We start from the raw sequence: 26,853 nt of genomic DNA, 5'->3' as shown, positions 1-26,853 counted from the left end.
TCCATCGGTTTCAACTTCTTATGCAAAAGTCCCAGCCAGAAAGAGCTGTACGGGGAGTGCTCATTCGCAACCAAAGCGGCCAGGCGGCCTCACATCCAGCCAGCGGCGAGCCACTCGCGTTTTCTGGCGACACCAATGCCACCACCAACGACCAGAATGAACCCGACCACCACCCTTCCTCCTCCTCGACCCAGCCACGACAGAGCTCGCGTGGGTCTGGAGCCGGCCGTCAACGACGATCGAGCAGACGCGGAGGTCAGCAGAGCAGTGCCGAGCACGGCAGCGCTGCTTTCGAAAAGGATCCAGACTACGACCGCTCGCTGCCCTTGCAGATCGTATCCGAAGAACCGCGCGAGCACGAACTGACGCCGCGCTCGGGCGGGCTCGGGTCGAGCGGTATGCTGTCCAGTGGCGAGCTCAAACCGCTCTCGGGCTCGAAACAGCTGTATGATCCTAAAACTGATCCTATTCCTGCAAAACCTGCCACTACCGCCGCTGCTGCTGCGAAGTCGGATGAGCAAGGTGCGTGTGCTGCTGCCGGCACCGCGCGGCGGAGTAATCGTGAGCGAAGTAGTCGCCGGAGCCGGCGCCGCGAGGAAGCAGACCTGCTGAGCAAGTCGAATCCAAACACGCTCGACAGTCCTCGTCTCACTGGTGTCAAGAAGCTTTTTGATCCCGAGACGGGCCTGGGAGAGTATGAAAAGGAGTCTGCTTCCGCTCAGCGAGCCTCGTCGGCTAGTCGTCGCCGAGGACGGGAGCGACGCGGGAGGAATACCGCGGGCGCGAGCACAGCGAAAGCGATGTCTGCGGAGCCTGCGCGCAGGATGATCGAGCCGGTGCAGTCTCCGATCATGGCGCCGAGCACGCGCGAGCCCAAGAAAATCATGGTTTTGCAGAATCCAAACTCGGCCGCGAAGCAGTCGCGGTATCCAAAGATAGCCTCCGAGCTGGACTACAATCGCGAGACGCCGGAGGAGATTGAGTTGAAAGTACGGCATATCTACAGTCAGATATTGTACCTCGAAAGGAAATGCACGACGATTGATGGGAATCTCGCGGTGCATGTGAAGGAGAACGCGAGTGAGTTTGGGGATAGTCTGTGGAGCGACGTTGTGCGGTTGCATGAAGAGTTACTCGAGCAGTACGATGACTTTATGTTTGCCTGCCGTCTTGCTAATGCGACGCCCGCGATCCTCAAACTGCCAAAGAAGTACAACATCCCCTCGCGCATGTGGAAGATCGGAGTATCTGGCATCCTCGATCTGCTGCGCGGCTTCCTACCTTCCTCCTTCGACGTCCTCGTGTCGTTCATCTACTACGCATACACAATCATGACGCGGCTTTTCGAATGCATGCCCGATGGGCGCACCACGTGGCTCGAGTTTCTGGGTGACCTCGCGCACTGCCGGATGGCTATCGAAACCGATCCCGAGGCGCGGCAGATATGGCAGGAGCGCGCGTTTATGTGGTATACGAGGTGCTCGTATTTAACGCCGGGGGTGGGTAGGTTGTACCATCATCTGGCGGCGACTTCGGAGCCGGATGCTATTCTCGATCAGCTGTACTACTACGCCAAGAGGTGAGCTTCTTTTGATTTGTGGTCAACTCTGCACGCTTACTGACTCTATAGTTTTAATGCCGTGTCTCCATTTTTCCCCGCCCGAGAATCTCTACTGGCGCTTTGCGGCACCGCATTCGACCACGAAGAACGCGCGTCCAAGCGCGCACAGGTGGAGTTCACACGCGCGCACGCGATCCTATTCACGCGCACGCAGCTGCAGGATTTTCAAAAGACGGTCGCGGATTTTCTGCGCGTGGTCAATCGGCCTGCGGCGTGGGAGGTTGATGGGATAAAGTACGCGGTCGTTAATATCGGCGGGCTGTATCAGTTGGGATCAAAGACCGGGGCGCTGCGTCGGTTTATCGATTTCTCGCGGCTTGAGCAGCAGGAGGAAGAGGAGGAGGATGATGATGATGAGCAAAGAGGTGAGGGATTGTACGGACCAGCTTTGAGTTCGTGCGAGTCGTCGACCGAGGACGTGCTCTCGTCGTTTGCGGATTTGAGGAGTGCGGTGGAGGAAGTAGCCGAGTCCGAGTCAGGGTCAGATAGCACTGTTGCGCACAGCTCGCCATCGATGAGCGCCGCGCCGCTCCCTCTCAATCAATCCCTCTCGTCGTCGCAGACGTCCTCCGTATCCTCCTCTCCGCCGCCGAGAGCGCCGCAGATGCGACTGGAGACGTATCTGGCAAGCGACCTGTACAAGGCCGAGTCCGAAGCCCTCGGTCTCGCGAAAAGCCTCTCGTTCTCAACCCTCAAGCTCGCGCTCACGGTCGGCACGCCAGAGCACTACCCGCACATCTTCGCCTGGCTCGTGTTTCTGTACTATATCAAGGACTACAAGCACGCGTGGGCCGAGTTGTTTTTCGCGCACGAGCAGACGGACGATGATTTGTTCCCGTGGCGCGAGCTGCTGCATTTCTTGGACACGATCACGTATCTGGCGGACTGCAACCCGCTGTACTCGCACGAGACGTTTCCGAATTCGACGCCGTTGAACTATGATTGGGCGTTTTACGGGCTCGAGTGGGCGCGGAAGTTTCCTTATAAGCCGTGGACGGGGTATTCAGATTCAGAAGCGGAATCGTCGCAATCAGACGAAGAAGACAGTAAGCGCGAGAAGACAAGCAAGAAGAAGAAGAAGAAGAAGCGAGAGACGAGGAACGTGAAGCAGACGCGGCCGGGGTATCTTGCGCGGAAATTCTTTGGCGACGATTTCGACTACGACGGCGCTGAGCTTGCGGTTTCGAGACACGAGGTCGGGCCGTGCAAGATCGGGTATGAGAAGGGAGATATCGCGATTAAGAACGCGGCGGGCGTCGATCGGATTCTGTGGATGGCGTTTAATATCGAGCGGGTGAGTTCTCTTCTCCTCTTCTTATGAGTTTATTGATGTACAGACGCGCTGACTTTGAGTTGTGTTATAGGAATCATGCTGGTTCGACTACGACCCATTCCAACGGCTTTTCAAACTAAGTCCGAAATTCAGCGCGCGGCTGGAGAAGAGCGGGCGGATGTCTGCGCACGAGGATATTGATATTCCCGGGACGCGAAATACGTTTGCGAAAGAGCGGTGGGGGAAGGAGGATATATAGTCTATAGTCTCTAGTCTTTAGTCTCTAGTTGAGAGCGAAGCGCAAGTCAGGCTGTTTGAGTTGCAGAGTCGAGCGCGACTCGGGACTTTTGAGTCGGGCGACTCTCCAGCCTCTTTCTCTTTCCTCTCATTTCGACAGCAGATCGACCGACTTTTTAATTCTTCTTTTAAAGAAATGAGAGAGAGAGAATTACAGTTTTAGGGTCAGTCGACCCGACACATACGTACTTCCTAGCTGGTCGGTACCACCAACCAAGACTTGGAATCGGATCTATGTGGCTTGAGTGAGTGAGTGAGATGACTAGTTGCTGGGGTATATGCTTGCTTGACAGAACTGTGTTTCTGCGTCAGATCTGCGTGCTTTAGCTTACAGTGAATGAAGTGCGTGTTGAGTGACTGTGCGGATATCAGTGAATGTGTTTTGAGGAAGTTGGTACTTTTCACCAACAAGAAGACAACAGTACTGCGAAGAAACGCAAAGAAAACATGGGTGAGAATGAGATCAGAGATAACTATTAATATATATTGATATCTTGCGAATGATATTTAATCGAGAGAGAAAGGCGATGCTCCTCTTTGGTCTACGATGGTTTTTGTAGGGTGGAGAGTGAGTGATGTAGTGGTGTGTAAATCATCGTCAACGGAAGTAGCAGCAGTAGCAGTAGTAACAGCAGCAACACATCCAAAAGTCCATGGTCATCCAGCATCGCATATCTGCGATACTCCCCATCATCAAGCCCCTCTAACACCCCTCTCACCTTACACTTAGATAAACAAATGGCGATCTCCGGAGACGAGACAAGACGATCGATAACACTTTCGCTCTCCGCGCGCGCGCGCGCTGCCTCGGTGGGCGACAGGCGGCCGGGATAGCACTGCGGCCGGTGGGGAGGATACGGAGATGGAGATCTGCGGTGTGTAGACGGGCGGGCGGGCGGCGACGGCAGCGGCGGCGGCGAGGCTGCCGTCGCCGGCGAGGAGGGAGTGAGGGGTGATATGTGCGGGTAGTGGGATGTTGCGATGGATTGTGAGTAACAGTAACAAACAACAAGAGAGAGAGAGAGAGAGAGAGAGAGAGAGAGAGAGAGATAACAATATCTCCATCTCCAATTGCGTTATATCGCAAAATCTCCCATCATCGATCCACCGCCATCACCGGTCACATTAACAAATGAAGTAGCGGTGGTACATGCTCAAGCCTCCTCAGCTATCAATATCGATATCAGATGAGCAGCAAAGACCAGTAGCTTGATTACTTGCTGATTGATGTGCGCGACGGTGGCGTGGGCCGTGGGTTTCATCTTCCGGCGCCGGCCGCGGGCGGTGTATGAACTGGTGCTGGTGCGCGGCGAGGTGGCCGCGGGGTGGAGATAGATGGAGCGTATCTCGCCGGAGTGAGCCGTGGGGGGCAGACAGGACAGGACAGGACAGAAGAAAAGACAGAGACAAAGACAAGACGGCGCGCGGCGGCCGGCGTGGGGACAAGTATCTAAGCATCAAAGGCATGAAGATAACACATACAGAAACAGAGAAGCGCAAACAAAGAACAAGCGTAAGTTTCCGACTTCCCAACACCTTTCCGTACGCGGCGAGAAGTTAGGGAAGAGGGAAGAGGAGAGTGAGATGGATTGGGAAGGAGGTAAATAGTGAGCCGCGTGGGGCGCGGTGGTTGTCGTAGGATTTGGCCGAGGGTTGATTAAGAGTGGAGAGATAAATGTATGGCGCTGGGTGTTGTTGTTGTTGTTGTTGTTGATGTTGCTGTTGCTGCTGTGTAGATGATTTACTACCTGATCTATTCTCTTAGAGCGAGAAAAGAGGGTGGTGGACAGTCCACAAAAAGCGCGGAGTGAGTCGTGATGCACATACTACAGACTAACTGCTGCTTATCAGCGCGGGCTCTGAGTCGACTGAATCAGAGGAAGAAACAGAAAAAAGAAACGTGGAAAGCTCCAGCCACCGCGAACGCCCTGGTTCGCTTGTGTCGAGGGCAGCTGCATGATGAGAGAGAGTATGTAGCTCTACTAGACCGTGGATATCTCAGAGTTGATTGCAGTATGAGATACGTGCAAGTATTGAAGAGAGGAGCACGCAGATCAAGGCAATGAGTAAGCGATTAGATAATGTCGACCCACTGATCCGACAGCAAAGTTAAAAGAAGTTCGATTGAGAAGCAGATCGGCGCGTCGTCACATCCCGCAGCACCCTCCCCTTCATCATCATCATCATCATCATCACCTCTTCTTCATCAGCAGGAAGCAAAGCAGGAGCAAAACAGGGAAGAAAGTAGTATCACCACGTGACAGCATTCTTATCGCAATCTCCCTCGAAAAACGCCTTGCCGCCGCCACCCGAGACCGCCACCGAAGTTCGTTGGGTGGAAAGCTTATGTGGGCGGGAAGAGAGAGGCAGCGGGTGGCGTTCTGGCGGTGGCGTTGGGGTGTGGATGTGTAGATGTGTTTATCGTGTCTATTCCGAGGGTAGTTTGTAGCTGTTTTAGTTTAGTTATCGTGAATATATTATGCCGATGCCATGAATTTATTCAAGACGAAAACGAAAATCGGAGAGGAGACCGTGCTCAGGTAGTCAGTCGTAGTCGGAGGTTGTTTGAGTCTTGGTTTTGAGTCTTGAGTCGGACGAGATAAGTTTATAGTTTATATGCGCTCATTTATTTTGATTGGTGTGGATGCGAGGTTGTGTGCGTTCATGTGAAGAGGAGTAGAGTAAGTGAGGATGAAGATGTGGGTGAGGAAGAGGAAGGAGGAGTAATGGGAGGATGAAAAGAGAGAAAAAAGAAGAAAAAGGGAGAATGCAGATCTGAAGAATGTGGAATTTCTGCTTGAAATCAGCAGTCAGCAGTATCAACTGCATGTGCACTCTACGACTCGACACAAAAACCCAAGCAAAACCACGCTAACAAGAAAAGGAAAAAGAGAAAAAAAAAACGTTAGCGCGAGGAGGCGGGAATAAAGGAAGAATGGAGGGGGGTGAGGAGAGGGAGGGATGAAAAAAGAGAAGGGAGAGAGGAAATAGAGACCAGCAGTGGACATTGAATGCGGGACAATATATGACGTCTTGCGTGGACTTGGACTTGGCTTTGAGTGTTCTTTCTTGCTCTTCTTGTTGTTTTTGTTAGGTTAGTTATTGAGATGAATAGAGCAAATGAGAAGAACAGATGAAATACTATATCATATTAACATACTATAGCAACTCAATAATAACAGCAGATATAGAAACCAACACCTCGGTTTCTTATTCAGATTTACATACCCGACAATTAGATTTAATAGATAGCCAGAGAAGAGCGAAAAAGGAACCAAATTAGGTAAAGTCAACCATATGGACAAAGCTGAGGACGAGGATCTCCCATCCCGGGCTCTTAGCTCTTAGCTCTTAGCCTCTCTGTCCTGCGAATGATAAAGATCAGCGCGGGTGGCTTGAATAGTATAGTATAGAATAGGTAGAATAGAATAGAAATACACAAGCTGATCTACTCTCCTCACATCTCAAGATATCATACACATCTACACTACAACAACAGCAACACAGAAGCAGACGGCGGGGCCACAGCGCACTGCAGCTTGAGCGCACACGCCAGGCCGATTACCAATTCCCAATAATCCGGTCTTGCTGCTCTGCTCTTCTCGCTCACTGTCAGGCGCGCGCCCCGACGGCCCGGGTGGACGGGCCTGTGCTTTGGTGTGGGTAGGGTCGTGAAGATGTAAGTGGGTGTCTTGATGTGTACTTTTTTGATCTTGTCTTTTATCTACTATGTACTCATCTCTAGCATTATTCTATCATCAAACCAACTACTCTCCTTCTCTCTCTCTATATCAACACAATATCATCAAAACATATCCACATCTTCACATCCTCGACATAAGCATAAACTTTAATCGAACCTCAAACTCAACCAATTAGTCTCCCACAAATAAACTTTCCTCTTATCTCTCCGCCGCTCTCCTCGACCGACTCCTGCCCGGCTCGTCCTCGGCGGCCATGGTTGAATTCAATGAACGAGAAGATCTTGTGTATGGTACAAGCAGAATACATTTTAAACAATCACTAGATAGATAGAAGTAGAAGGAATACTAAAACTACATTTCACAACAACAAAGCTCATATGTACGGTCATTATAGGAAGAATAAACAAGAAAACTCCGGGTGTGGTTCTATAGTTGGCTGGCAACCAGTAACCCACCCACGAACGCAATTCTGCTAAATATGCATCTGCATCGTGCAAGAGAGAAGAAGTAAAGCAAAAGAAGAAAGAATAGAAAAAGAACACCCGCCTGGAATACAATAGTCTATACCACCAATGTCAAGAACAGAATAGAAAAGAAAGAGAATAGAAAATAGAATAAAATAGCACAAACAACCCCAAACACCTCATTATCATTCAAGACATGTAAAGAAGAAAAAAAGAACAACTCATTATCATTCAAGACATGTAGAAGAGAAAAAGAAATTACACAGTAGCAGACGACTCCGTCGACGGACTAGTCCGACTGCTCACGTTCCCTCCACACCCTTTAACCAGCGTATGCCTCTTCAGCGCGTCCTTGCGCGAAAACGTCTTGTCGCAGTTCGCGCACGGGAACGGCTTCACGTCCAGATGGATCCGCTTGTGCCGCTTCAGGTCGTGGTTCCGGTTAAAGCTCTGCAGACACTGGTCGCACTTGAACGGCCGGTCCTGCAGCGGCGCCTGGTGCTGCATGTGCGGGTGCATGTGCGGAGGGGGAAGGTGCGAGAACGGGGGCGGGTACGGATACCGGTTTTCGAACGAGCGCGGGGCGGTCAGGGACGGGCGGCGGACGAGCGGGGGCTGGACTTGTTGCTGCGAGGGGGGGAGCGACGAGGACCAGGATTGGTAGGGGTCGTTGTAGTATGCTTGTGGTTGTTGCTGCTGCTGTTGTTGTTGTTGTTGTTGTTGTTGTTGTTGTTGTTGCTGCTGCTGTTGTTGATGCTGTTGTTGTATTTGGGATTGTTGTGAGAAGGAGGGAAAGGCGCTGGAGGAGTATTCGGGAGGAGAGGGAAGGAAGGAAGGGACGGTAGCAGTCGGCGTAGTCGACGCCGACGACGAGATCGGGATAGGCTGTGGTATTGACGCCGGGGGAGGGAGCAGCGGCGCCGGGGGCTGGTAGAACCCGCCCGAGGAGTTGTATGACGACGACGGCGTGGAGGAGATGGAGGGCAGCGAGTACTGCGACGAGGTGGAGGAGAAGGACATTCTGCGCTCCGAGTTTGGGGTCGTCGCGTTGGAGGAGGCGGCGGCCCAGTAGCTGAGCGAGGAGGTGTTGGGGAAGGAAGAAGCCTGCTGCTGCAGCGGGTAGGCGTCGGGGGCGGAGGAGGTCGAGGAGGACGCGGTCTCGTAGGGGGAGGGGGTCAGGAGGGTGTTTGTGGAGGACGCGGAGGAGGAGAGCGGGGGACCAGGCGCGGGAGGGGAGTTGGACGAGTTGAGTTGGTGGAGGGAGGGCAGGTTGTTGACGAACGGCCTGCGGTTTTTCTGGTCGTAGTCCGCGAACGAGGATGGCGGGAGCTGGGGGACGGGCAGGGCCTGGGACGGGCCAGCCGAGGCGGAGGCGGTGGAGGAGACAGAGTCGCGGCGGCCGATCATGGTTGAGCAGGAGCTCGCGACGCTGGAGGAACGGCGGTGGGATGCAGACGGAGGGCCAGAGAAGAGAGAGGGCGGGTCATGCAAGAGGCTCGTGAGCGAGGAGGCCGGAGGCAGCACGGGGGGTGAGATGGAGGCGGCCGTGGTGAGAGTAGTGATGAGAGTAGCGATGATGGTAGTGAGTGATGAGGAGATGAGGAGATGAGGAGATGAGGAGATGAGGAGAGGAGGAGATGAGGAGATGAAGAGAGGAGAGGAAGAGAGGAGGACGATAGACAGAGATAATAGAAGACACGAAGAGGCGCGGGCGGCGATGTGGAGGAAGATATAAAGACGCGATAGAGGCCGACCGATAGGACACAGACCCACCAACCGGAGCTCTGCCAAATGACTGTCGGGGGCTCGGACTGGCGAGGCCGAAGTGCGATAGCGTTGGTCTTCTGTGCTGATGTTGTTCTGTCTATTATTCTGTATGCTGTTATAATATCTTCTACTACTATTATTACTATACTACACTACACTACTACTATTCTACAACTACTCCCCTCTCCTCTTCTTTACTCCTCTCCTCACCACCTCCGATAGACGATACCGTGACAAGCCGCAGGGTATCAAAATACGGTTTATGTCGCGCGGCTTGTGTCGCGTGATAGCGAGATAAGTGGCTTAGGGCATGACTCACGATAAGGTGGTAGAGAGCGTAGAGTAGTAGTAAATACTAGAAATTAGATATATAGAATGGATAGAATAGAATAGAACAGTAATAATAATAATAATAGAAATAGAGTAGAATAGAATAGAATAGTATAGTATACACAAGTAGAGAGTCAGGTAGGGAGCAACAAGACTTGTCGCCTCCTGCTTGCCGCCGAAGCGGGCCGCAGCCACAGACTCTGTTCTTCCGCCAATAACTTTGTGTGAAGACTGTTTGGGGGTTGCCGTTTAGGGGAGTACTTACCGCCTGTATCTAGATTCCTTCTAGTTATAGAGAGAGATGTTGTTGGTAGTCTATAGTTGCTAGTATAGTTATTAGTTAGTTATCAGTTTAAGATGAAGTATTCTTACAGACTTGTTCATATCTATGACTTATCGCGCAGCACTCTTCCGGGTATCAGAGAATGCATCTGCTCTTCTCTTCTGGGTGTTGTTCTTGTTCTGTATCCTGTTCTATATCCTGTTCTGTATCCTCTTCTATATCCTGTTCTATATACTCTTCTGTCTATTCTATACTCTTCTCTTCTCTCTTCTCTTCTCTCTTCTCTTCTCTCTTCTCTTCTCTTCTCTGCACACTCTACTCATCATCACCACCACCACCACCACCACCATCTACTCTACATCCGCCACCGCCACATCTGCCCCTAAATCTTTATTCTCCTGCCTTGTCGTTCGCTATCTCCTCTTCCTCTTCTCTGCCTAGCGCCTCGCCCGCCTCCTAAACGCCTTCCCGACTTTGCCGGCGCCGCTCTCTTTATTAATAGTCTTCATCTGTTCTCCATCCTGCCTTGTTGCTCTTGTTCTTTCTGCTCTACTCTAGTATCTTCTGTATGAAGCTGCTTCTCTAATCTCTATCATATGAGAATACAACATCACAGGCCAATGCGTCCCTACAGACTCACCATACCCGGTCCCTCTGTGGCTGCCCACACCTTCTTTTCCCTCCTCCTCCTCTCTCTCTTTTCTTTTTCTCGCCCTGTTATCAATCAAACTCTCTCTCCCTCTCTCTCTCCCTCTCTCTCTCTCTCTCTCTCTCTCTTTTTCTCCCGCCGCGAGTCAACGCACGCACGCACGGCATGGCTCGGGCGCTCGAGTAGTTGTAGTCGTAGTCGTAGTCAGTCGCAGTCGCAGTCGCAGTCGCAGTCGCAGTCATGCAGGTTTGTCAGACGGCGGACGGAGTCGCATGCGTCGCGACTTGGTTATCGATAAGCTGTCTGTTCTTGATGATCACTTCTTCACCTCTCGTAGACAGATACTATTCCTCTCTTTAGATACTGCGTCAACATATCTTCTTCTATCTACTCTCTACTCTATATTCTCTGCCTGCTCAGCAAAGTCACTCTCGCAAAGCCGAGGTTCAACACGTCTGGTCTAGCTAAGCTACAATAGTAAACGTCGGTCTGGCATAGGCGACAGAGATAGTGCGATAGAGGAGATAGTGGATGAGTACGGAGACAGAGCCCGATAAGTGACTTTCTTCTGTCTGTCTGTCTGTCTGTCTGTTTAGTCTGACGAGACTCAAGATAACCACCGTCATCTCCTCCTCCTCTCTTCTTCTTATATCTAGTCTACACCCATCCACTCATAAATCATAGCTATCAACAAACTACAACAAACTACAACAAACTACAACAACTACTAGAAAAGCAACAGTCTCTCATCCTCAGCGTGCTCGAGATAGGACGTTCGTTATCAGTAAAACTTTCTCCCCTAAAGTGGTCCGTGTGTATCCTTGCGCCCTGTCCCCCACCACCACCATCGCGGACAGTCTGCGTTCTGCAGCTGCAGGTTTTGATAGATGAAGTTCATGTAGAGAGAGGGGTGTACTAAAATGTTCAAGGAATCATGAGTGTAGGTGTAGTTAAACAGTAGTAGTAAGTAGACAAAAGCGCACCACCTCACAGAAGATGAAGATGGCTCACCCACACTCATAAACCCTCACGCCGCCCACGCCCGCCCGCCCCGCCGCAGTCCAAACCAACATACCAACCCACACAAACACAGATAATCGCTCAGAGTCGTAGTCGTAGTCGTAGTCATATCCACCCTAGTCGAGCGAGCGAGCGGGCCCACGCTCGACGCGACGCACGGCGGATTGGAAAAGTATAGTGTGGGTGGAGGATGGCTTGCTTGGAGACAGATGTGGCGTAGTGTTGGCTTGTTGGCTTGCTTGGCTTTGCTTGATGGAGAGGGAGATGGGGAGGGAGGTTGAGTATGGGATTGGTTGAGGGGGTGGGTGAGGATGGGTGGTGTTGAGAATAAGTTGATAAGGTCACTTTGTGTTCTTATTGCACTCTTCCGTCTTATTTCCATATCTACATTCACATCCACATCTACCCCCAAACACCAACTACAACCTCACCTCCTCTCATCATTTATTACACATCGCCATCCACATCGCTCAACTGCCCCGGACCTGCTCAGACATCATTCTCTCCCGATCTTGATAGTTCTCTTCGTCCTGCCGTAAGAAAGTTGCAAGAAAATATTTACTGTAGATGATTTCATAATCATCATCGTCAGTCTGAGACAAACCAGAAACAGAAAAGAGAAAGAGAGAGAGGAAGGAAGAAACGGTTCGCTCCGCCTTCCCCGATCCAGCTCTATCAGCATCATCGCATCAGTCCATCGCGCATATACTCCACACTGTTCTTATTCATCTAAGCACTATATAGCCAACTAACTATATGACTATATGAGTATAAACACCCATGCGCTAATAAACCACGCGCTGGATAAATGCCGAGACGCTGATCTGATCGATAGCCATCCATCTATTTAGAAGGAGGGAGGGAAAGTGGGCAGATTTGCACCTGCTTCTTCTCCTATCAGCTCACTCTCTCCTCTCTCTCCTCTCTCTCTCCTCTTCTCTCCTCTCTCTCCTCACAAACTACAGACCACCTTCTAGTTCATGTACTTATCGATCACTCGCTCGCTGCTGTTTTGACTTAACAATCAATCACCCCACTTCTATTCTCTTCTCTTCCCTCACCGCCGATCAGAGCGATACCACCCAATCTACTCCTCTCCTCTTAATAACTCCTCTCTTAATAAACCAAGCCTCTTCACCCTTCCTTTTCTTCTCCGCCCTTCCTCTTCTTAATACTAGAGAGAGGGGTCATCTTCATAATCAATTGTGATCGCTCATTATATTGTAAGTATAAATAATTTCTTTGTAGATAATATATAATAACAACAACACTAAATAAAATAAAGAAGAAAAAAAGAATGTTCTTTCTCCTTGTCTGTTTTTGGTTTTGTCTGTCTGTCTGTCGTTTCTTTGTAGTCGGTCGTATCGTGATGTTGTTTAGATGAATAGTAAATCGTACGCAGCAAGTCGGCTCGTCAGCATCGAACTTCTTCCTCCACCGCATACCGACTCACATACGCACTCGCAGCATCTCCACACCCGCTCTCAACCACAGAACTATTCCGCGCCAAACAAACTGCGCCCTCAACAAGACTCTGGCTGCGCTTCCAATTCCCAACCATACAAGTCGAGCTCAGAAGCACGTTCGACCACCGCTCGTACACGTCCTCCGGCACATGAATCCGCCACTCCACCGCAACAAGAAACGCCATCTCGTTCGCGTTGATCTCGGCAGTGCTTAAGCCCGAGATCTTGCTCCACGCTCGTGCGCTGTAGTTCTTGTCTTGCAGGTACTTTGACGCAAGCATCAGACTCGTCAGGAACGCTCGGCGCCCGCAGTTAAGCGCGCCCATGTTGCCCCGCAACTTGCTCGGATCCTGCACGTGCGGGCGCAGCAAGCAGAGATAGTACAGCGCGACTTGCAGGGTCGAGTAGCTCGTTCGCGACCGCCGCAGCGTTTCTTCGATAAACGTCCGCAGCGGGAGAATCTGCGTCGCAGGATCGCTCGTCGGAGGCGCGTCTCTAGCTGACGGCCAGATGCTTTCAATCATAAGCGTAGCGGAATCTATAGAGTTAACACAATTGTCTTTGTACTGTGTACTTGAACATCAGACATATCAAAACATACCAACTAGCGAACTGACAAAAGATCCACGCTTGCCCGCGTGCTTCACAAGCGACGCAACCGTGCTCTGGTACGCAGGCAGACTGCATCCACTAAGCGAAGCCGACTTTGACACGCGGCCCGCAGAGTTGGTCTTTGCCGCCAACACACTCGACGAGGGTAACGACGTCGACAGCGGCGCGGAGGAGGAGGAGGAGGACACCGACGAGCGGATACTGGACGGCGTCGGCAGACTCGACACTGACGACGAGGAAGAGCACGACGCCGAGTGGCGGCGGTGCATGCTTGCGCGGACCGGGATGCGGCGCGGCGAAGAACCGCGCTGGACGGCAAGCATTTGCTGCTGGAGTTCGGCCGCGAGGCCTTTGTGGTCGCCCGTAGGCTGGGAACTGTGCTGTGGGAGGGGAAGGAACGCGAGGCGTTGCGCGGCGGTGTCTAGAACGGGCGAGGAATCGGCCGACAGACGCAGCGAGGAGAGAGAGGAGATCGACGAGACCGAGGACGAGAGCGAAGGCGTGTATTCCTCGCATGACGACGTCGACGACAGGCCGGATGGGATCGAGATGGAGGAGGAGGTGGAGGAGAAGTCGACGGCGTAGTTGCGGGGAACGTCGATGGTGGCGGAGGAAAGGGAGGCGAGGATCTGCGCGACGGCCAGACCAGAGGGCTCTTTCGAGCTCTTGGAGGAGGCGGCAGGGGCGGAGTAGGAGTCAAGAGAAAACATATCGAGAAAAGAGAGAGTGCGGGATAGTCAAGAGAGATTATGCAAGACTAGGCGGCACAGAAAAGTCGAAGAATGCAGGAGCACCAGCGACAGAGGTAGAGAATAAAAGGGGTCGGTGTGACCAGGACAATCCAATAATCAAAAAAAGCCGAATCGAGATGGGTTTGAGAAGGTGCAGGCTGGAGAAGCAAGAGCAAGCAGCAGCGAGGACGATCTCAGAGAGAGAGAGAGAGGATGACTCTTTTTCTCTTTATCAGTATAGTGATCTGTTTAGAGGGAGCGACGCATGCAAAGGCGCAGGTCGGAGAGGAGGAGTGTAACTGATCGAGAGAGAGAGTCTTGAGAGTCTTGAAAGTCTTGAGAGTCTTTCAAACCCAGGAGATAAAAGTAGAGGTCAAGCGTGAGTATCCGGAAATCGATGAGCGTGCGTTGAGACAGGGGGCTTAGTAGGCCCCGGCCGCGGCGACGATGGAGATGGACATGGTGCTGATAGATAGTAGAAAAGAGAAGAGTAGTGAAAAGATAAGAGATTTAGTTGAAGTGTTGAAGTGTTGAAGAGTGGAGTGAAGTGGTGAGGTGGTGAGGTGAGGTGAAGAGGGTGGCGGGGTAAACTGAGAACCTCTTCACAGGAACGACAACAGGAAATAGAAGACAAAGAAGAAAAGACAAAGAAGAGAAGAAGAGAAGAAGAATAAATCACAATAAATCCCAATAAACCAACAAGAACAACAAGAACAACAACAAAAACAAGAATAGTAAACACACAAAGCTGCAGCCAAAAGCAGAGGAGGCGAAGCGGCAGCAAACTCGGTTTTTGAGTGGCCGCCGTCGAAGCAAATTTCGCGCCTTTTCTGCGTGGCGAGACCGAGGTTAAGGTTTTGGTTTAAGGTTTTGGTTTAAGGTTCGTTGAGCCGCATCGTGGGACTGTGACCAATCAGCTGTTTCTGTGACTCTTATTCTGAGAAGAGATGGGTATTGTATGTGTAGAATAGGATGTGTATCTGTTGTAGATATATAGAACATATCTTCTTATAAAGAGCATTACTTGATTAATACATAGCAAGTGCAAAAAAAACCAGTATCATTACTCAACCCCATCGAACAACGTCGAAGGCTCCAACGCCACTTCGTCCTGCCTGCCTCTATCGGTAATATTTCATCTTGACTATTAGCAATATCCACCTGACTCCTCATCATCTTTTACTTCTTTGCTCATACTTCTTTGCTCATACTTCTTTGCTCTTCACTGCATCACATGTAGTAATAACCGTTGTAATAAACATATAGTCATATGTATAATAACATGTATAATAAGAGTCAAAGAACAGAGAACAGCAATGATCGCCGCACTCTACTCTCCTCTACTCCCTCCCTCCTCATCGTAAACCTCAAACGACAGCTTCCGTCGCACGCGTCCCCCAATCTCGGCCGCTTCAAACAACTTCCGCCCCTTCGCCGGCGCTGACAGCGGCCACTGCTTCTCCTCCCTCGCCCTCAGCAACGGCCCCACGCTGTCCTCCGCCGCAAACCTCCGAATCCTCGGTCGCGGAGGCGTCACGTACCCCGGCAATTGTAGCTTTCCATCCTCGTCCTCGTCGTCGTAGTAGACCTCCTCTCGCTCTCCTCTTCCTCCTTTCCCTTGACTCTTTCCATCTTCACTCCTCTTCTCATCCCACACACCCTGAGACTCCCGCCTGCCCAGCCGGCTCGCGACCGCAGCCACGTTATCCAACGCCTCAATCAACGCCGCCGTCTCAGCGTCGTCCACCCGCTGCCGTCTCAACATCTCGCGCTTCTCGCGATCCTGCGCCTGTCTCCGCGTAGGCGACGTCGACGTCGACGTCGAGCCCCCGCGCGCCTCCCGCCGCCGTCGCGGATCGTTCTCTGCAATATCCGCAAACACCCTCCGCTGCGCACTGCTGCCTTTCGCCTGCGCCGTCTCCGACTGCAGGTGCGCGTACTTTGGCCGGTCTTGTAGTGGAATCTCATTCTCTTTGTTTTCATCCTCATCTGTCTCCGCGTCGTTTCTCGTATCTTCCTCCCCCTCCTCCTTGCTATCCGCAAACACCTTCAACCGCGCCCCTTCCTCGCGCCGTCGTCGCGCCGACACAGGTAATCCAGGAACCCCCAACGCACCCAACGACGGCGACGCATAAATCTTCGTCTGCTGCTGCTGCATCTCGCCGATCTGCTTCGCGCTCTTGCTCTTACTCGGCGACGAGCTCGCCGAGCGCGAGCGCGAGAACGACGGCCGCACAGGCGACGACTTGCTCGGCGACGGACTGTCGGTGTTTGCATCGACTGCCTGCAGCGCCGTCGTCGCAGGCACAGATGATGATGATGATGATGATGCAGCTGTGGGTTTCCGGGGAGAAGGTGTACGCGTGCGCGCGCGCGCCGGGCCGCGCGGGTCCCGGCGACGCGTCGAGAGATCTGTGTAGTCTTTGAGGGGTCAGTTTTGCTGTTTGTGTATAGTGCGTGTCTCGATCGTGGTTGTAGAGAGCAGAGTGCAGGGGTGAGGAGGGAGGTTTAGTTACCTGAGTTTTCCATATCTGATGTAGTCTTGACGAAGCAGCTGTTTCAAGCCGTACGCGATGTCAAGTGAGAGTAGTAGCAGTAGCAGTAACAAGCTAGTTACTTCAACAGACAGCAGTACTTAGCTGTTATTCTCTTCAACAAGGACAAAGGTGAACAAAGAAAGAGAGCAGGTCAAGGAGCGCAACGGGATGGAGTTGGAGTCAGAGTACATTCTTCTCGACTCGGGGTCTCCGAGCCGCAACCTTCCTCAGATCCGCAGAACGCGTCGTTCACTGCATTCCTGCCTTCCTCTGCAATAAACAGCAGCAGCAGCAGCAGCAGTTTACTTCTGTATGCGGTTTGTTTGTCTATATCTCTTATCTACAGCTAAACAATCTACTTCTCCGCCCGTCATCTCCTCCGTCGCGTATCCGCTTCTTAGTCCGCACGCGCGAGGGACGCGCGTGGCCCCGCACGTGATTCAACGTTAATCACACAAACCCCCGCAGCTCACAGTGATCTGAAGACGCATCCGCTGTGACTTTTTAAGCGCGATATCCTGATTTCGTTGTTTATTGATTGCACCTGATCTCTTCACCATCTCTTTCAATAAGATACATAGAAGCAGTAAATAAGATGGGCACTCGGCCGGATCCGTCGTTTTACAAGAATCTTGCGCGTAATCTCGAACAGGCATATCTTCTGCTCAGCGACCGATGTCTCTACGAGTCCGCTAAATGGTACTTCCTCTCCTCTTCCTCTGATCCTTCCAGTCTGTGCGGTATTCTTACAATTCATTAGGACAGCAGAAGCGCTCAATGGCCTCCCCGAGCTCGAAGACGACGCCGCAGACGACGCCATGACCGAGCGCGAGCCAGACTCAGACTCGATCCTGATCGACGTGAAATCGCTAGACGAGATGACGCCCTCCGAGAGCAGGAGCTACCTGCTCGCAAAGGCCTGCTTCGACTGTCGCGAGTACGACCGCGCTGCGCAGAAGCTCGAGCGGGTGAGTACATCAAGCGCAAAGTGTATATTTTTGCATCTCTACGCGCGATACATCTCTGGCGAGAAAAAACGCGACGAACAATCAGAGGCAATCCTCGGTCCGCTCGACGGCGACGCGACGGTGAACAAGCAGCTCGTGCCGATCATCAACGAGCTCGAGAGCCATTTCACGCGATCCCCGGCGACAAAAGATGACCCTTTCCTGCTGTATCTGTACGGCATCGTGCTCGTCAAGCACAAGTGCGAAAAGGCGGCGGTCGAACCGCTCGCCCGCTCGGTGAAGCTGTACCCGTATAACTGGGGCGCGTGGCAGGAATTAAGCCACTGCGTGTCCTCGATCGACCAGCTCCCGTACGTGCTTGCGCGGCTACCCCCGACACACGTAATGACGAAGCTCTTTGAAGTCGCGACCTCGCAAGAGCTCTTCCAAAGCACCGAGTCCGTCTTCATCACGCTCGACCAGCTCGAGACTGTGTTTCCGAACTTTGTCTACCTCGAGATCCAGCGCGCGATGCTGTGCTACCACGCGCTCGAGTACGACGACTCCGCGCGGCTGTTTGACCACGTCGTCAAGCTGGACCCGCACAGACTGGACGACATGGACATGTACTCCAACGTGCTCTACGTGACCGAGCAACGCGCCAAGCTCGCGCACCTCGCGCAGCTCGCGTCCGCGACCGACAAGTTCCGGCCCGAGACGTGCTGCATCATTGCAAACTACTACTCGCTCAAATCAGAGCACGAGAAAGCAGTCGTCTACTACCGCCGCGCGCTCACCCTCAACCGCAACTGTCTCGGCGCGTGGACGCTGATGGGACACGAGTATATGGAACTCAAGAACGCGAGAGCCGCGATCGAGAGTTATCGTCGCGCTCTGAAAGTCAGCAGTAAAGACGCTCGCGCTTGGTATGGTCTCGGACAGGCTTATGAGGTTATCGAGATGTACTATTATTCATTCTTCTACTACCAGCGCGCCGCCGCCTTAACGTCTGTCCCCCCTCTCTTTCTCTCTTCATCAGTCACCACTAACATACATCACTCTAGACCCTACGACCAACGCATGTGGATCGCCCTCGCAAACTGCTTCGACAAACTCCAACGCCCGACCGAAGCCATAAAAGCCTACACGCGCGCGCTCTCGCTCTCAGACTCGGAACCCTCGATCTTGCAGAAATTGATCGAGCTCTATCGCCAGATCGGCGACAAGCGCAACGCAGAACGGTATGCGGTCTTGCTCAAGAACTCGGAGGTTGGTGCTGGTGAGGGGGGAGTGGGTGCGAAGAGTGAGATGGGGACGAGGGGGTAGTTGTTCTTCTCTAGTATTTTTATTTGTTTTTCCTTTTCGGGCTTTTTATGTTATGTCATGCATCGGCGTTTGGCTTCTCATCTTATCTCATCTCATGATCACTTCTTCTACATCACCTCACCTCACTTCATAACTTGTTGGTGTTGAATTACATTAGATAGGTCGTCATTAATCATACTATGCAAGAATGCAAGCAAGAACGTAAATAGCAAGATAACAGAAACAGAAACACACACAAGCAACCCCTACAGACCCCCCGAGAGATACGCAGGCTCCGCCAGATCAAGCCAGTTGACGACCATCGTCGCCTTGAGCAGATTGACCGGCACCCGATTATGCACCCCGTCAGCCGCAAACCGCGTCTGCACTGTCGCGTTCCACGTCCCGATGACGTCGAACCCGACGCGTTCCGCCCGCGCGCGCAGGTCGCTCTCGAACCGCTGCGCGGCCTGCAGCCCGTGCGTGAACAGCATCTGGTCCGGCACCTGCGGCCCGGTCGCGCCCGCGGTGAGAAACACTTCGCGCACGGCAACCACGCGCGGGATGGTGGCCCTGACTGCGTCGCGGACGTGCGACAGCCAGGCGGCTGTTTCGTCAGGGTTGAACCCCTTTGGATTCGTACGGGCGCCGCCGTGGCTGTAGACGAAAGCCACGGGCTTCGAGTCCCGCGCGACCAATCTCACGAGCTGGTGCTGCAGCCTGCGCACGTCGTCTTCGGCCGGCGGGAACCCGTCGAGCGAGACGAATTGAGCGTCGACGAACGGCGCGAGGCCGGGCGTTCGGCATTTAATCTGCGTGCGATCGAGATCATAGATCTCGCGTACGCTCGTGGGCCGGCTCTGCACGCAGGCGATGTCGGAGTCGAGATAGGCGCTGTCGCACGCACAGGAGGTCATTAACCGTTCGTGGTCAAACCGCTGCGCGAGAACGGCGCCGAGATGGGCGTCCTCGCGCAGGAGCGAGAGGAGGCCGCCAAAGACGTTTGCGAGGGACTCGTCGCCAATGAAGAAGACGAGGCTGTAGCGCGCCATGACGGCGCAGAGCTCGTCGGTGGTGTACCACCACATTGCGCAGTCGCGCGGGACGTAGGGAGCGTCGATGCCGACGCGGCCGCCGGAGGAGATGGATTCGACGAGGGATTTGATGGTGCGGCAGGGCGGCATGCCGGCGTGGCCGGTGATGGCGTCGGAGGAGACGAAGCACAAGTCGAGGTTTGTGTAGTTGACGAGGTAGTTTAGGGATTGTTGGGGGCGGTGGGTGGCGCGGTGCTGGTCTGCGAGGCCGTAGGGGAGGGATGGGTCGGAGACGGAGAGGCGGTAGTCTTCGTGCTGTGGAGGGGGGGTGGATGGTTTGCGTTGGGGGTGGGCTAGGTAGCCGTTGACGTAGAAGGAGGCGATGTAGAGCGAGAGGAAGAGGAGGAACCAGTGCTCCGCGAGGGAGGATCTGGGACGCAGGCGCATGGTGAGTTGATGAGAGAGAGAGGAGGGAGAGAAAGAGAGGAGGAAGAAGAGAGAGAAGAGGAAGAGGAAGAGGAAGAGGAAGAGGAAGAGGAAGAGGAAGAGGAAGAGGAAGAGGAAGAGGAAGAGGAAGAGGAAGAAGAAGGAGAAGAGCAACGAGCGAGAGATACGAACGACAGGAACAGATTTCTCTCTTCTTTCTCTTCTTCTGCTGTTTGTTGATTATTCTTTATTCTTTACTCCATATTCACTTATTTCAGCTATTTGTATGTTCACAGCAACACCAGCACCTCTTCCTGCCCCCAACTCGCTCTGCAATATCCAATATAAAACTGCGGGGAACAATTAACAACAGCAAATAAAGAACTGCGTCGCAACTCCTCGTCAGCGTCGATACCGAGGCCGACTTTCGCTGAATACACTGAACAGACTCATCTTCACCAGCACAGCAGATGTACTCAGACTACAGACAACAGACAACATCTCTCTCTCATCCATAAACAATTCCCTTGTTCGCGATTAAACCCAATGCCCGTGATTCCTCCCCTCCCTCGCACGTGATCTTACCCTCATCTCATATTACATAATACATTTGTCACCTGCGGCTCGGTTTCCGTGACAACAAAGTAAACAAAGCCGACTGTGTTTTGCTCCGCGAGGAGGTGCTGGTCTACTACAGCGCCGCCCAAGCTCGAGATCGGAATCCACGCACGACTTGAATTACTGTGCAGTCTACTCAGACAGATTTGTGCTTTTGCTGTTGAAAGAAAGTCATTGCTGTCTTTGTTCCGTGCTCTTCTCTCTCGGTCGGGCAAACACAATGCATTTGCATCTTCTATAATCATCATCACGACGAACTTGTACATCCTCGAGACATTGCATTGCAGCATCAGCACCACGCACTTCTTCTATAATTTTTAATACCAACACTTCTAGCCAGCCTAGACAGCCTAGACATCACACCCATGTCAACAACTCAACAACAACAACCCGCGTCCTCAACGCCCTCCATCCGCAACCACTACGAAGCCCTCGAGCTCATCGGCCGCGGTACATTCGGCCAGATCCGCAAGGTCAGACATAAAGCGGACGGCCATGTGCTTGTCCGCAAAGAGATCTCGTACGGCCGCATGAGCCAGCGCGAGCGGAATCAGTTGCTGGCCGAGCTGCGGATCTTGAAAGGGCTCCGGCATCAGAATATCGTGCAGTACGTCCATCATGAACGGGATCCGGATACGGAGGAGGTGCATTTGTATATGGAGTATTGTGGAGGAGGGGATCTTGCGCAGCTGATACGGAATTGCCGCGAGGCAGGGTGAGTACTCTATCTTCTTTCTGAGCTGATGTTCTTTCTAACCGGTACTAGACAACACGTCCCCGAGACAATAATATGGAGCATACTAACCCAACTCCTCCTCGCCCTCTACCGCTGCCACCACGGCGTCGACCCCCCTCCACTAAGCAGCCTCTTTTCCCCGCACGACGACCCGCCCGCGATCCCCGCAACCTGCATCCTGCACCGCGACATCAAGCCCGAGAACGTGTTTCTCGACGCCGACAACTCCGTCAAGCTCGGCGACTTTGGCCTCTCGAAAATGATCGACCCCGAGCACTCGCTCGCCACGACCTATGTTGGAACACCGTACTACATGAGCCCGGAGGTGCTTCTCGACCAGCCCTACACGCCACACTCAGACATGTGGTCGCTCGGCTGCGTGCTGTACGAGCTATGCGCGCTGCATCCGCCGTTCACGGGAAAATCACACCTGCAGCTCGCGCAAAAGATCAAAGAAGGCAGATTCCCCGCCGTACCCGCAGGCTACTCCGCCTCGCTGCAGAAAGTGATTTCAGCCTGCCTGTCGCTGAACCCGCAGAAGCGGCCGACGACGCACGATCTGCTGCAGACCGAGGTCGTGCGGTTACATCGGCGCGAGCGCGAGTTTGTCGAGCTGCATCGCGAGCTGCGGGCGCGTGAGGAGATGGTTGCGAAGCATGAGGCTGAGATCACGGCGCGGGAGAGGGAGTTGACTGCGATTTGGGAGAGGAACGAGAGGTATGAGAAGGAACTGTTACAGCATCATCAGAGTATGCAGGCGTCTTTTGAGGAGGCTGTTGAGACGAGGGCAAGGGAGATGGTTACCGAGTATATGCATTATCAGCAACAACAGCAGCAACAACAGCAACAGCAACAGCAACAGCAACAACAACAACAACAGCAGCAGCAGCAGTCACGAGTGGACGACTCGCAAGACTACATGGAGGCCATAGGAACCCCAAGATCAGCCCTATCATCCCGCCACAGCATATCCGACCTCCGCCAAGCGTACAACAACAGCAACCTAATCGCCTCACCAATGGACATCTCCTACTCGCCATTCCCGAACGCGTCCCCGCTCGGCACCTTCCCCGCCCGCGGCGGCATCGCCAACTCCGCCGCCACGCAAGCCCGCACGCCGACCCGACTCCGTCTCGCGCACGCAAACACAATGCAGGAATCCTCGCCGCTGACGTTTGCGTCGCCGATGGCAATGTCTCCGTTGGCAGTCGGCCGGCGGCCTGCGCACTACACCGCTGCCTCGACGCCGAGTCTGCCGAGCGCGAGCAGCACGGCGAATAAACGCAAATCGCGGAGTTCGATCGAGGGAAGTTCGCCGTCGTCTACGCCTGCGTCGTCGTCCTCTTCTTCGTCTGCGAGACAGCTGCAGGCGTTGAAAGAGAACGTGGATATTAACGCGCAGAGACAGGGCGCTGGAGCTGGAGCCGGCGCGGCGTGGACGGAAGCTACGGGGCGGGGAGTTGGCCTTGGAGCTGCGGCGGCGCGGGCGAAGATCATGGCGTCCGGGGCCGAGAGTCGGAAGAGTCATGGGATGGCGAGGACGATTATGGATATCCAGCGGGACTCTGCAAAGAAGTTGAGTTTCGGCAAGGCCGTGGGAGCAGCAGCAGGAGCGGGGGAGGAAAGTCCGGCGGGGAGAAGGGGAAGTGATTGCGCTACGTGGTTGATGAGCACGGATGGCGACGGGGACGTGACGAGTCCGTGGCTGAGACGGTATGAGCGGAGTGCGTGAGCACTGCGAGAGAGAGAGAGAGAGAGAGAGAGAGAGATGAACGTGATCATGAGATGATGAGCTGCATATGAAGCGAACCCAAGAGCGACGACTGCTGAGATAGAGGGCTGGTTGTTGCTCTGACATTGTTAATGCGCTGTGTTTGTGTTTGTGTTTGTGTTTTGTGTGTTTACATTGGGGAGTTTGTGAATAGTGGATTAAAATGCGATAGAAGTGATATTCGACGATAGAGAGCAAGGCAGTCTGCACGTGTGGAGAGCAGAATGAACCCTAAACCGGAAACAGCACGTCGTCAACAAAAAAGTAAACACTCGTGTCTGCACACCCACACCCACTACACAACACCACCACCACAGCACATCAACAAAAATGCACCGCGCCTCAATATCCAACCCACAATCCATGAGCAGCAGCGGCGGCTTCCACTCCCGCGCATCAATCGAGCCAACGAGCATGCGACCCCGGCAGATGTCGCATCTGCACTCGCAGCTGGCGCAGTTACAAGCCAACCTGAGTGATCTCGAGAGTCTGCTGCGCGTTACGGCCGTGCAGGCGGAGTATATTAAGCGGTTGGGGGGCTGCAGGGGTCTTTGTATGTATTTTTATTTTTGAAAAGGGAAGAGAGAGAGGGGAGAGAGGGGGCTAATGATGATGATGCAGGTTTATGGCGGCAGGACGCGTGTTTGAGCGGGATGCGATGGCGGAGCAGCAGCAACCCCAGCAGCAGCAGCAGAGACAGGAAAGCAGTATTGTTGATACGTCGACGTCGTCTGTTGTTTAGAGTATGAGAGTATGAGGAGAGGGTGTTTGCTATAGTTACAGGTTTATATATGACGAGGTTGTGGATTTGCTCACGGCGTTTGTTTGTTTGTGTATGCTGTGTTTTGTTTGTTGGATTGTTTCACTGCTCTATGTTTTTCTAAATCTACGCTACGGTTCTATCATAATTTTGTAAATTCTCCATTTATAAATAACACCAAATAATGAAAAAACAAATATGATAGTAATATAAAAAAAGAGAAAGAAAAAAAGTGTAATCGATAGATAAAAGTCACCGATAGATTGTAGGTAAAAAAGATTGCAGAAAAGATTGCTATATTGAAACCTCAAATGAAACTGAGATTTATATAGAGAGAATACAAAACAAAGCAAAGCCGAAATCCCATAAACAAAACAAACGCTTCACTCGCAGTAAAAAAAAACAAAGAAAAAACGCTTAAGCAAAGAAGATCCTGCGGACGTAGCCGTAGACAGAAGACTCGTCATCCCGCTGCGCCTGCATCGCTCTCTCGCGACGAGGGCCGTCGCGAGGAGGCATCTGCATCTCGCCGCCGTGGGTCTTCTTGCCGGCCTTGTCGTGGCATCCCTTCTTGCCGGCCTTGTTCATGCGCTTATTGATCAGCTTCTGGCACCGGCGGATGGCGTCGACGACAGTGGACTCGTCAGAGTCGAGAATCAGTCTTTCGTCCTCGTGCAGGCATTGCATCAGATCCTGCGAGCGACCGTGTAATTCTCTCAAACTAGGGCCGGGGCGACCGTAGCCTTCGGGGCGGCGACCGCGGGCGCCGGGAAACCGCTCGGAAGGCTCGCGGTTGCCGAAGCGAGGCGGGCGAGGAGTAAACTTGCGCTCGTGCTTGTCCTCCTCCTCGTCATCGTCTTCCTCCTCCTCGTGCTCAAACTCATGGCGCATGCGACGCGGGCCACGGAAGCGGCGGGGCTCGTCGTCGTCGTCGTCAAAGTGGGGCTTGCGGCCACGGCGGAAGGAAGGGTCGGGTCTGAAGTGCGGAAAATGCTCGTCTTCCTCGTCGTCATCGTCGTCGTCGTGGTCGGAAGGAGGGCCGTGGTGAGGAGGGGGAGGGGGAGGGTAGTCATCGTCGTGGTCACCCTCGTGGTCGGAGGGACCGTGGGGAGGGGGAGGAGGGGGGTAGTAGCCGTCATGGTCAGAAGGAGCGTGGTGGGGAGGAGGGGGAGGGGGGTAGTGACCGTCGTGGTCAGAAGGTCCATGGGGAGGGGGAGGAGGGGGAGGGTAGTGACCCTCATGGCCAGAAGGTCCATGGGGAGGAGGGGGAGGGGGGCGCTGGCCATGAGGACCAGGAGGAGGAGGCGGGGCCTGACCATCAGGACCAGGGGGAGGAGGAGGGGCCTGACCCTCAGTATCAGCACCATAAGGAGGGCGCTCGCCGTTGGGGTGCTTGGGCTCGTACTCGTCGTCACCGTCGTCAGGGCCGTCACCGTGGTGAGGAGGGAAGTGAGGGAGGGAAGGATGGGGATGGTCGAGGGTGACGTTCTTGTACATGTCGATGGGAATGTCACCGATGTAGGCGACGTTGCCGAAGCCGCCGAGCCAGTAGACGGACTCGGGGACGAAGGTCATGAAGGCGGTCTTGTGGATCTTGTTGCCGGGGAGCCAGGCCTTAGCGTCGGGGTGGCGGTGGAGGAAGCAGAGCTTGGCCTTTTTGATCTCTTCTTCGTCCTCGACGTAGGAGATGTTTCCGACGAGGGAGGCGCGGGGCTCGGAGGCGGGGGAGAGGGAGAAGAACTTGGGGGAGTACTTGATCGAGAAGGAGACGGGGGAGCCCTCGAGCCAGTTTTTGTAGTTGTGGCCGACTTCGACCATGAGGAGGGTGAGGGAGCCGTCTTCGGAGCAGTCGGCGTAGTACTCGAGGAGGCCGATGGCGGATCCGGCAAGGGGGCCGGACTGGAAGACGGTGTTCATGTCTGCGAAGGCCTCTGATTTGATGAGTTTGCGGGCCTGGACGGCTGCTTCGTCGACGGAGGGGCGGGTGAGGGTGTGTTGAGAGGGCTGAGATAGGACCTGTTCGGGGGCGCTGTTTGTGAGGAAGGAGAGGGGGGACGCGGAGGCGGTGAGCGCCAGAGCGAGGAGGGATAGAGAGCCCTTCATGGTGATGACTATGAGAAGAAGGTGGTGATGCTGATGAGGAGGAGGAGGGGAGGAGGAGGAGCAGCTTAAAAAGAGGCGGAGACCGATAAAGTGGACGCGCGTTCGTTGGTGCTGCGTCTCGACCGCTCTGAACCTTGTTCGGATCTCGGACCGGGGCCAATTTGCGGTAGGGTTCGGCAGCGATGAGAGATAGTAGATATAATAGAATAGAATAGTATATATAACAGTATATAAGGAATAATGCTACAGTATATGTATTATAACACAACCCACATACTATGATAGAATACCAGGTGCAGAACCGTCCAGACCCGGAAACCTTTTTCGAGCGCCTGCGTCATCACATTTAGTCACGTGATATCAGTTGTTACGTCATATTGCGTCACGTGCATTGTATGT

The 26,853-nt window shown here is 53.4% G+C and overlaps 14 protein-coding genes across 14 annotated transcripts; 6 read left to right on the top strand and 8 right to left on the bottom strand.

Moving 5' to 3' along the window:
• Positions 1-20: 20 nt before the first annotated feature.
• On the top strand, positions 21-3,153 carry BZA70DRAFT_268304 (uncharacterized protein; the record flags this gene model as incomplete). The annotated part of the gene is made up of 3 exons (XM_064911155.1): positions 21-1,579; positions 1,631-2,915; positions 2,986-3,153. 3 exons carry the CDS (start codon positions 21-23, stop codon positions 3,151-3,153), a joined length of 3,012 nt encoding a protein of 1,003 aa, XP_064767508.1.
• Positions 3,154-3,429: 276 nt separating this feature from the next.
• On the bottom strand, positions 3,430-4,367 carry BZA70DRAFT_193173 (uncharacterized protein). The gene has a single exon (XM_064910057.1). It carries the CDS (start codon positions 4,254-4,256, stop codon positions 3,918-3,920), a length of 339 nt encoding a protein of 112 aa, XP_064767507.1. The 5' UTR covers positions 4,257-4,367; the 3' UTR covers positions 3,430-3,917.
• A 3,280-nt stretch (positions 4,368-7,647) lies between these two features.
• On the bottom strand, positions 7,648-7,833 carry BZA70DRAFT_249377 (uncharacterized protein; the record flags this gene model as incomplete). The annotated part of the gene is made up of 1 exon (XM_064910680.1): positions 7,648-7,833. A coding segment is annotated over one exon (186 nt), but the record flags the coding sequence as incomplete, so codon positions are not given.
• Positions 7,834-9,618: 1,785 nt separating this feature from the next.
• BZA70DRAFT_193092 (uncharacterized protein) lies at positions 9,619-10,230 on the top strand. Its single transcript, XM_064910055.1, has one exon. It carries the CDS (start codon positions 9,814-9,816, stop codon positions 10,123-10,125), a length of 312 nt encoding a protein of 103 aa, XP_064767505.1. The 5' UTR covers positions 9,619-9,813; the 3' UTR covers positions 10,126-10,230.
• On the top strand, positions 10,071-10,583 carry BZA70DRAFT_280820 (uncharacterized protein; the record flags this gene model as incomplete). The annotated part of the gene is made up of 1 exon (XM_064913035.1): positions 10,071-10,583. A coding segment is annotated over exon 1 (239 nt), but the record flags the coding sequence as incomplete, so codon positions are not given.
• Positions 10,584-10,736: 153 nt separating this feature from the next.
• On the bottom strand, positions 10,737-11,424 carry BZA70DRAFT_280818 (uncharacterized protein). Its single transcript, XM_064913034.1, is given in 2 exon segments — positions 10,737-11,102; positions 11,113-11,424. The coding sequence occupies 1 exon segment, from the start codon at positions 11,407-11,409 to the stop codon at positions 11,188-11,190; it is 222 nt and encodes a 73-aa protein (XP_064767503.1). The 5' UTR covers positions 11,410-11,424; the 3' UTR covers positions 10,737-11,102; positions 11,113-11,187.
• A 1,554-nt stretch (positions 11,425-12,978) lies between these two features.
• Positions 12,979-13,416, bottom strand: BZA70DRAFT_225221 (uncharacterized protein; the record flags this gene model as incomplete). The annotated part of the gene is made up of 1 exon (XM_064910209.1): positions 12,979-13,416. A coding segment is annotated over one exon (438 nt), but the record flags the coding sequence as incomplete, so codon positions are not given.
• On the bottom strand, positions 13,158-14,393 carry BZA70DRAFT_193116 (uncharacterized protein). The gene has a single exon (XM_064910056.1). It carries the CDS (start codon positions 14,194-14,196, stop codon positions 13,465-13,467), a length of 732 nt encoding a protein of 243 aa, XP_064767501.1. The 5' UTR covers positions 14,197-14,393; the 3' UTR covers positions 13,158-13,464.
• Positions 14,394-15,172: 779 nt separating this feature from the next.
• Positions 15,173-17,054, bottom strand: BZA70DRAFT_280814 (uncharacterized protein). The gene is made up of 2 exons (XM_064913033.1): positions 16,734-17,054; positions 15,173-16,638 (listed from the first exon to the last, which is right to left on the bottom strand). Exons 1-2 carry the CDS (start codon positions 16,744-16,746, stop codon positions 15,548-15,550), a joined length of 1,104 nt encoding a protein of 367 aa, XP_064767500.1. The 5' UTR covers positions 16,747-17,054; the 3' UTR covers positions 15,173-15,547.
• Positions 17,055-17,272: 218 nt separating this feature from the next.
• BZA70DRAFT_280813 (anaphase promoting complex subunit 8) lies at positions 17,273-19,216 on the top strand. Its single transcript, XM_064913032.1, has 3 exons — positions 17,273-17,453; positions 17,515-18,708; positions 18,766-19,216. Exons 1-3 carry the CDS (start codon positions 17,350-17,352, stop codon positions 19,025-19,027), a joined length of 1,560 nt encoding a protein of 519 aa, XP_064767499.1. The 5' UTR covers positions 17,273-17,349; the 3' UTR covers positions 19,028-19,216.
• BZA70DRAFT_280810 (uncharacterized protein) lies at positions 19,217-20,624 on the bottom strand. Its single transcript, XM_064913031.1, has one exon. It carries the CDS (start codon positions 20,485-20,487, stop codon positions 19,273-19,275), a length of 1,215 nt encoding a protein of 404 aa, XP_064767498.1. The 5' UTR covers positions 20,488-20,624; the 3' UTR covers positions 19,217-19,272.
• A 545-nt stretch (positions 20,625-21,169) lies between these two features.
• BZA70DRAFT_249369 (kinase-like domain-containing protein) lies at positions 21,170-23,775 on the top strand. The gene is made up of 2 exons (XM_064910679.1): positions 21,170-21,799; positions 21,851-23,775. Exons 1-2 carry the CDS (start codon positions 21,450-21,452, stop codon positions 23,550-23,552), a joined length of 2,052 nt encoding a protein of 683 aa, XP_064767497.1. The 5' UTR covers positions 21,170-21,449; the 3' UTR covers positions 23,553-23,775.
• BZA70DRAFT_280805 (uncharacterized protein) lies at positions 23,756-24,492 on the top strand. Its single transcript, XM_064913030.1, has 2 exons — positions 23,756-24,098; positions 24,137-24,492. Exons 1-2 carry the CDS (start codon positions 23,922-23,924, stop codon positions 24,338-24,340), a joined length of 381 nt encoding a protein of 126 aa, XP_064767496.1. The 5' UTR covers positions 23,756-23,921; the 3' UTR covers positions 24,341-24,492.
• BZA70DRAFT_280804 (pyridoxamine 5'-phosphate oxidase-domain-containing protein) lies at positions 24,493-26,727 on the bottom strand. Its single transcript, XM_064913029.1, has one exon. It carries the CDS (start codon positions 26,452-26,454, stop codon positions 24,769-24,771), a length of 1,686 nt encoding a protein of 561 aa, XP_064767495.1. The 5' UTR covers positions 26,455-26,727; the 3' UTR covers positions 24,493-24,768.
• Positions 26,728-26,853: the final 126 nt, after the last annotated feature.

The sequence above is a fragment of the Myxozyma melibiosi genome, assembly GCF_037950935.1.
Source record: "Myxozyma melibiosi strain Phaff 52-87 chromosome Unknown BZA70scaffold_8, whole genome shotgun sequence".
Taxonomy (NCBI): Eukaryota; Fungi; Ascomycota; class Lipomycetes; order Lipomycetales; family Lipomycetaceae; genus Myxozyma; species Myxozyma melibiosi.
Note: the sequence above shows the minus strand (reverse complement) of the source record. Positions and strands in the feature narration are given on the sequence as shown.

Coding starts and splice junctions, on each gene's coding strand:
- BZA70DRAFT_280813 (XM_064913032.1), top strand. CDS start 17,350: ATGGGCACTCGGCCGGATCCGTCGTTTTACAAGAATCTTGCGCGTAAT. Junction 17,454..17,514: donor CTCTACGAGTCCGCTAAATG/GTACTTCCTCTC, acceptor ACAATTCATTAG/GACAGCAGAAGCGCTCAATG. Junction 18,709..18,765: donor CAGCGCGCCGCCGCCTTAAC/GTCTGTCCCCCC, acceptor ACATCACTCTAG/ACCCTACGACCAACGCATGT.
- BZA70DRAFT_280818 (XM_064913034.1), bottom strand. CDS start 11,409: ATGAGTGTGGGTGAGCCATCTTCATCTTCTGTGAGGTGGTGCGCTTTT.
- BZA70DRAFT_193116 (XM_064910056.1), bottom strand. CDS start 14,196: ATGTTTTCTCTTGACTCCTACTCCGCCCCTGCCGCCTCCTCCAAGAGC.
- BZA70DRAFT_249369 (XM_064910679.1), top strand. CDS start 21,450: ATGTCAACAACTCAACAACAACAACCCGCGTCCTCAACGCCCTCCATC. Junction 21,800..21,850: donor CGGAATTGCCGCGAGGCAGG/GTGAGTACTCTA, acceptor AACCGGTACTAG/ACAACACGTCCCCGAGACAA.
- BZA70DRAFT_280804 (XM_064913029.1), bottom strand. CDS start 26,454: ATGAAGGGCTCTCTATCCCTCCTCGCTCTGGCGCTCACCGCCTCCGCG.
- BZA70DRAFT_280805 (XM_064913030.1), top strand. CDS start 23,922: ATGCACCGCGCCTCAATATCCAACCCACAATCCATGAGCAGCAGCGGC. Junction 24,099..24,136: donor GTCTGCTGCGCGTTACGGCC/GTGCAGGCGGAG, acceptor GGGGGGCTGCAG/GGGTCTTTGTATGTATTTTT.
- BZA70DRAFT_193173 (XM_064910057.1), bottom strand. CDS start 4,256: ATGGAGATATTGTTATCTCTCTCTCTCTCTCTCTCTCTCTCTCTCTCT.
- BZA70DRAFT_280810 (XM_064913031.1), bottom strand. CDS start 20,487: ATGCGCCTGCGTCCCAGATCCTCCCTCGCGGAGCACTGGTTCCTCCTC.
- BZA70DRAFT_193092 (XM_064910055.1), top strand. CDS start 9,814: ATGAAGTATTCTTACAGACTTGTTCATATCTATGACTTATCGCGCAGC.